At 37.9% G+C, this 7,944-nt stretch overlaps 1 protein-coding gene across 3 annotated transcripts in view; it reads right to left on the reverse strand.

Annotated features, from left to right (window-relative positions):
- THUMPD2 (THUMP domain containing 2) overlaps positions 1-7,681 on the reverse strand; it is a 45,583-nt gene extending 37,902 nt beyond the window's left edge. The window contains exons 1-3 of one of the 3 annotated variants that reach the window (XM_032653261.1): positions 7,531-7,681; positions 2,288-2,413; positions 500-906 (exon numbers count right to left, since the gene is read on the reverse strand). In XM_032653261.1, the coding sequence (XP_032509152.1) occupies positions 500-889 (390 nt within the window). In that variant the 5' untranslated portion in view covers positions 890-906; positions 2,288-2,413; positions 7,531-7,681. Of the gene's footprint in view, positions 1-499; positions 907-2,277; positions 2,414-7,530 lie in introns of all 3 variants that reach the window. The other 2 variants (XM_032653260.1, XM_032653262.1) reach the window with 2 other exon arrangements.
- Positions 7,682-7,944: the final 263 nt, after the last annotated feature.

Raw genomic sequence — 7,944 nt, forward strand, 5'->3', positions numbered from 1 at the left:
TTTAAGACTGGCCAAAGGACCTAGGCTTATGCCCTTTATATTACTGAACTTTGCAGGGTCTGTTCGTGGTCTTTGCTCTCCTTTTCCGTCCATCTGTGTATTTGCATCTGGGTCCTGGGACAATCCCACATGCAGGACCTGGTGCAGAGCAACAATTCAATATAAACACAGAAGCGAACTACAGAGAAAGCCAAACAGCTCCTCTCTTCTGATATTAGGATTTCCAAATGTAAAGGATATCTATTCGTTTAACGAAACTTTTAGGGAGAAAGTAAAAGGAAGTCTTTACATAGAATGGCATACCATTCCTCTTAAGCATCTGAGGTACAGTTAAGAAGGAAAATGCATTTTTAGAAGAGATTTAGTTATATGAGATTAGGCCTAGTTATCTGTCTGGGCCTGGTTTATGTATTCTGAGAAAGGTTTTCACCTCTTTTTAGATCTAAAGAGTAATAAACTCTTAGAAAATGGTAACCCACTCTGGAGGGGGAAAGTATACCTGTGCAGTAAAGGTCTTTGCAATGGCTCCACTGCAGCGACAGGAAACTCTGAAAGTTAAGTCGTTCTGGTTATGAGTATCAACTGCTTCTGCTACATCGTTCTGAAGTTCTTCTTGAGATTTGTCTCTTTTAGTGGTAAAATTTCCTTGCTCCAGTGTTTCTTCTTCTATTTGTTTTTCCACTTGGCATTCCTTATTCTCTTGTATCTCTTGCATTTCTGCTGTTTTCAATTTCTTAGCAATGATGTCATTTTCTCCCACTTTTCTTTTTAGTGGGTTAGCATTTTTTTGAGAAAGTTTTACCTTTTTTGCATTAAGTTCAAGAAGATTTTTCCAAATTGAAATGGCATTCAACCAACTTTCAGGATCATCATTTGTAAGTCTCTGCATTTCATTAAATATTTTTCCTAAATAAATAAAATCTCAGTTTACCCTTTATTGAAGCTATTAATCACCCCCCAAATCCCATTACCTTTATTTCTTTAAAATAAGAAATTTTATTAAATTGCTACATGAATAGTGACTTCCCTTTCATCTGGAATTTATATAATTTAACATAAGAATATTGTACAGAATAAAGTTCATTCGTATATTCCATACTTAACGTCAAAACTGTTTTAGAATTCCTACAAAGTTAGCATTTTCTTTAGCAAGATCATTTGTCCTACGATAACATATGCATCTCTTCAATATACTTATAGACCTAGAGCATGTATTGGTCTTTAAAATAATGCTGATCTTGCCTACAAAAATTAAGTTTAAAAAAACAGAATAAATTGCAAAACACAGAGCTCAAAAACAGAGCAACTGAATCTTGGGACTATTTTAGACCATACAATATTAGCACAGATCGTAAAATGATTTCCCACAAAGTTAACACTTCAGATACACAACCCATTCATAACTTAGGGACTGCCAGCCATGCTCGATAAAATGTAACCTTTCCTTGATGAACAAGGGACATAAAAATGACCCAAGAATAATTACTGTAGTTCTCTAAAGATGAAAGTGTGTGGAATATTGGGATGAAATTTTATTGACCCCACAATATAATACCTTAGATTTGCTTTAAAACCATTTTTCTGCCCTGTCTTGATTTCTCGCCATTTGTATCTTTCTTGACACATTTTATTATAGACTGTATGATGACATGGTCTCTTGTGCGCAAGCAGCAATCAAAATGAGGTTTAAGGCAATGTTTTATCCAGATGTATCTGATCCTATTTTGTTGCTTTTATTAAGATCTTTACATTATTTCAGCAGCATATTTATAAAATTAGGGAGTGGACAAGAAATCTCTTAAGCCCTCCTTAACTCTAATGCTTTATAAATGGGTATAAGTTTTTTCAAAACATTTAAAGTTCCCCAAACAGGAAATTTTACTATGTAGTATTTTTCCAATTATATCACTCATCAGTTAAAATTTAGATGGTGACAGTTTTGACCAATTAATTAAATCAATGCATTTTGGGTTATTACATGCTCCTAAATCTAAATAAATGCACTGACCACACATAGTTCTAGAGAACGTGTCTGATCGTAATTCTTAGGGAAGAAATGTGACTTAGGACACTAAAATCTCAGAAGACAGGCAGCAGATTGCAAAGAGAAGAGACATAATTAGGTGATAATGTTCAGGAAATACAGAAAAATAACTAACGATCCCACGGGTCTGAATGAATCTTAAAAATGTGAAATGGCTACATATTAATTACCAAGCAGAAAACTTTGGAGTACAATATATCATGGGGGGTAAAAGCAATAGGTATACACTGTACCTTTACTTACAGAAGAAACATTAAATGGAAGCTGCTTTTTAATCAGCAAAAATAACCTTTCTGCAGATTTTAATTTTTTCAGCATATTCAAGTCAGAACAGGTGGTGAAAAAAACTTTTCCTGAAATATATTCAACCTAGAGATAGAAAAAATAGATATTAATGAATTAAAACATAGCACCTAGACTAACAATAATAAAAATGACCATTTCTGAAGTATCTACTATTTATCAGACACTGTACTAGGCACTCTGAATACATTTTTCCCCCCTCATCCTTATAACAGCCCTCTAAGGTAGATTTTATCATCCCCATTTTATAGATTAGGAAATTGAGGCTTAGAGAGGTTAAATAATTTGTATGAAGTCACATAGTGACCAAGATCATAATCTTTCTATGTTACCTTTTGGAAAGTGTGTATGTACACACACTACTAAAAAAATAGAACACAAAATACTCATTAATTATCAAATCTCACTCAAATGTTAAGAGTGGGCAAAGGAAAGGTATAATGGAGAGGACAAATGAGGTGTCTAGCCCAAGGTTAAAATAATCAGTAGGTATTTCTTAAACATCCACCTCGTGGTCTACAAGGAAGCATACAGTATAAATCTTAAAGATGAATAATAATGTAATAGGCATACAATGACATACAAATTAAAATGTAAAATTTATAAGACAACAATCTGCATTAAACCCAGAAGAAAACTAAAAACTTAACATAATAAACGCACTGATAAAAAAAAAAAAAAAAAAAAAATAAACGCACTGATAAGTTGTAGGTACAATAAGTAGCACCAACGATGGAAGCCATCGTTAGTAAAAGTCTCGGGGAAGAATCCTGTAAGACTTAGGAAGAGGGATTCTAACAAAAGAAAACAGGGCAAGAACACACAGATGGGAGTGACAACCTGGCTGAAGTAAACTGTAAGTCAGCATGGCAACATTTGCTGTGTGATGCTGACTGATGGTGTCAGGTGGATGGATGGTGTAGCTCAGGCCGGCTTGATAACGGTCACGAAATTTCGAGTACCACAGATGCTAATGGTCAAGCATTACAGGCTTTTTATGAAAACTATGACAGCACTAAATTAGCTGGCAGAAAAAATTACTGTGGAAGAGGCATAAAGGACTGAGTGGTGAACGTGATGCTGGAGGGAGAAGTAGATTACTGAGGAAGAAATAATGAACCATTTGGCTGTGGGAACTGGAAAATGGACACAAGCAAGAAGTATGCATCAAACAGAAAGAGGTTTTGGAGACAGGATGGCTATGTGGTCAAAGTCAGGGAAGAAAGGAAAATGAAGAGAGCACTGACTCACAGAGAGTCGAATGAGGTACAGCAAATGGTGCTTAATGCCAATGGAACCCTAAACCTTTTGGGTCATTCCAACGCCCTCAGGTTTAGGATGGATGCGGACAGTCCTAGCATTCTCCTTTTAGCAGTGGCCATGGGCTGACTGACATGGTTTTATGTCATTTCCTAGGACTGAGCCAACCATGGAATTTGGGGGATCCCATGTGCGTAGGTAGCTCCCATTCAATGGGAATTTGAACTCCAAATGTTTTATGTTTGATCTGACCTGGTCTAATTAAGCTTTGCAGATGGTAATTTCTGAGGTTACCACTCTAGCTTGATGAAGAAGAATCTCCACTGGGGAAGCCCTAGGTTGATAACAATTAAAACCCCAATATTTCCAGTTACAAGAGTAACAAGTTCTGGGGCTCTGACATATAGCATGGTGATTACAGCTAGTAATACTGTATTATGTAGCTGAAAGTTGCTAAAAGAGTAGATCTTAAATGTTTTCACCACAAAAAAGTAATGGTGCTTATATGATGGGATGAAGGTGTTAGCTAATGCTATGGTGGTCATCATTTTGCAATATATAAATGTATCAAATCACCTTAAACTTACATAATGTTGTATGTCAATTACACCTCAAGAGAGCTGGAAAAACAAATAAAATTTTTTAAAAAACCAAATAGCTTAGGTACCAGCAATGTAGCTGACCAAGAGAGATGGAGGAAGTAGGGAATGAGAAGAATGTTTAGGAATCAGTATTTAAGGGGATAATGAAGTAACTAAAGCAAGAACTTCTGGTTTCTACAATTTACTTCTTTCTCATTACAAAGGTGACATTTTCCCTCTAAAGTCAAAACTAAATATATACCTCAAAAGTGCTTAGAACTTGGAGACATAGTTTTAAAAAGTAAATTTTTAGAAGTTTAGATTTTATGTTACTTGACCTAAAAATATAGCCGATGTTAAGCCATCACAAAACAGGTTAACAGACATGAAATACTTTGTCAAGATTCTGGGGGAACTGAAATAAATATTTTACTGACAATGTATGGTTTTAAGATCCAAGTCTTATAAACAAACTGATGCAAACATCTAGACCAGTGATTTTAACCTAGGTAGTCTAGACATTAAATTTGTTATTTAATTGCACAAAGATTTTATCTTTTCTCATTTACTTGAGTATCAAGGGAAACAGTTTATATAATGAACTTCCTCCAAAAATATCTGTTTTTGAGGGAGGTGTGGAGAACAAATAAACAAAAAACCGTTGACTGAAAATAAAGTTAATTAAGAGGACCTAAAAGGTCATTTAATTTATTTGGGGTATCCAATCATAAGAAGAATATGTGTTGAGGCACTAAATACATTCTCAAAACCAAAAGCAACATTATTCTCTTTATTTAAAAAATTAACATTAGGCCTACATTCCTTTTACAAGAAATGAGCATGTAACCAGAAGTAGTTTATTAAGTTGTAAAACAGCCACTGTGAGAATCAGTCATATATATGAAAGCACTTTAACAGTTCACCCTTCGTAAAGACATTGTATCTCAAAGTAGTAGAGAGATGAATTTTGGTGTTTATGATTTCAAACACTGAAGCTACCGTTACTCATTTTTTTTAGTTTGTAACTGATCATATTCAATTACAATAATTAGGGAGAACTGTGGCATTTTAGAATATTTCATCCCAGTATTTGTTCCTTGAAAATTTATTTATATATCCAATCTGTTCTTTCCATTTGGAATTAAATCATTAAAAACTGCCTAAAACCAGCTGGTTTTATGTCTAACACTTCAGAACATGAAATAACAGCCTTTATTAAAGAAAAAAATAGCTCTGTTATCGGCTAGCATTATCTAGGCAGTTAGCAGTTTTACCGTTCTTTTAAAATTCAGGGATTCAAGTCTGACACAAAGATGAAAAGCTTAAGCCTATGCAAAAAAGTAAGGTACAGTAAGATAGGGAGATACCAAAGTTATCCTAATTCTACAGATGCCATTTAATTTTGGAATTAATTTTAAAGTACTAAGTGAAGGACTGAGGTGGGGTGTGAGCTTTTTTTGGATCATTTTAGAAGAGAGAATTAAAAGTATATACTTTACTACATTAAATGAAAAACTATGAAACAACTCAACTATCTGCTTAGCTGTACCCCACTACCCTCTATCATCATGACCCCACTAAAAAAGTAAAAACAAAAGGACCTGGGTTAATTGTCTTTGCTATGTGGATTTATAAAGGCTGATTAACCAACTGACAGGGCCTTCTGGCCAGCTGGCATTGGAGACACCTCTACTACCTTCAGAATTACTGTTCCTGCTTTTATTGTTATAATAACTAACAGTATTTAACACGTTAAACATTATTACAAAGTAAAGCTTAATTTTACCCAACACATTTCTTTATAAAGTACACACTACATACTATAGTATATATATGCTATAAATTAAATATTTAAAAATACACAGGAACCTATAGAGAGGCTTGCCCCACCACCAGGAGAAAAAAAAATCAAACCTGAATATGACCAAGTGCTAGCTATAACTTACAGGACTCCGATTTACCGGAAACATAAAGGATAGAGGAACATAGGAAACCACACCATGGAGAAGCAAATGGCAAAGACTGAGAACAAGCAGAGACCATCTTTTTTCTAATAACGCAGCATATGCAGACTGGGTCAAGCCATCTGTTTTTCATACCAAGAACTCTGCGTTTACATTTTAAAACCTCAGTGCAGCAAGACGTCACGGCCGCACAGTGTTTAACGAACTGGACCCAGGTCCCAGCCTGCCTAGGTTGAACATGATAATGTGCTCATGCTTGATTTCAGACAGCTTGGGTTTGAATCCCAGCTCTGCCGTTTTCTGGTTCCACGACTTGAATATTTCACTGGACTTTACCTGTGCTTCATTTTCCGTTTCTGTTAAACGTGGAGCCTACCTCATACCATAGGGCAGTTGTGAAAATTGTCTGACACATATTAAATGCTTAATCCATGTCAGCAGCTGCTATTGTTGCTTTTTTAGATTAGCTACATTCAATACTCTATGACATTCTGTGACCAAAACCACAAATGGCAGCTAGTCTAATAAAGACTGATGCCATTCATGACCCCTCTATTCTCCTCTCCCCACCCCCTCATTACTGAAACTCCTTTTGTGGACCTTCAACACTGCAGGAGTCCTGGGAGTGGAGTGGTCTATTTCTTTCATTAAGCTTTCATTTTCCAAAAACACATCATTCACGCTGTCATATATATCCCATCAAGATACTGGAGCATTTTTCTATTACATCTTTTTCCTGTTTTCAAGAACCAGGCTCAGCACGTCCTAGAACCTAAACTGATGTTTAAAACCTCCTTCGTTTCATTGAAATTAACAGCGTATAAATGCCAGCAACTGTTAACTTCCTCCTCTGAGGCTTCCAAGAGAATTTTTCTAGTTACTATTTACTGCGTGTTTAAGGTGTACTTTACACACCCTTTATCATTTAATCCTCCCCAAAGTCCTATGAGATAAACATAATCATTGTCGGGAAACTGACAAAAACAGCTGAACCAAAGATTATATTTGCATTTAAAGGATGGAGAAAGGATTCTGATAGGTCTAATTCTAATTATAGGCACTATCACTTTTCTTTTAAAGAATCCATGAAGTAACTTGCGTCAACCCCTCTTTTTAACAAAACTTCACGTGTGGCAGATAACGCGGTAACAGATGGGCAGGGAAAAACGGCTGGCGGGTCTTTCCAGCAGTAATTAGAGGACCTGCCAGCAGAACTCCGAGGGCCGGGACGTCGCCTCCGTGGGTTCGCGGGCCGAGAGCGCGGGGCTCACGTCGCTTTCCCGGGTTTGGGACGGATCCCGGCGGGGAGTCACCACGGCCAGGGCCGGGGACTGGGCCGCCCTGCTTCCCGCCCGGGCGCGCGACCAGGCCGACTCACCTGCGTGGCCGCCAGCCGCGACCGCACCTCCCGCATCAGGAAGGGCTCCAGGCCGCGGCCCGCGGTGCAGAAAAAGCGGGCGCCCGCTGAAGGCCCGGAGCGGCGACCGCCCGGCACCGCCGCCATGGCGGCTCGGGGTCACGTGGCCTCGGGTACGCGCGCCTCGGCGCAGCGAACCGGAGGCGGCGCTCACGCGGCGGAGGGCCGGGTGTTGCCAAAGGCGAGCCGGGCAGGGAGGTCCCGGGAGGGTGCGATCGGCTGGGAAGGGCCATGTGGGTCTCCTAGGTTAACTGCTTGGAACCCCCTTGATTAGGCATCTGGAATTATTTACAATCATAGGTGGAAGGGATATGATTGGGATCTATAATGCGGATGTATAAAAGGGATATGATTGGGATATATAAAAAGGATGTA

Source organism: Phocoena sinus, chromosome 13 (genome assembly GCF_008692025.1).
Source record: "Phocoena sinus isolate mPhoSin1 chromosome 13, mPhoSin1.pri, whole genome shotgun sequence".
NCBI classification, from domain to species: domain Eukaryota; kingdom Metazoa; phylum Chordata; class Mammalia; order Artiodactyla; family Phocoenidae; genus Phocoena; species Phocoena sinus.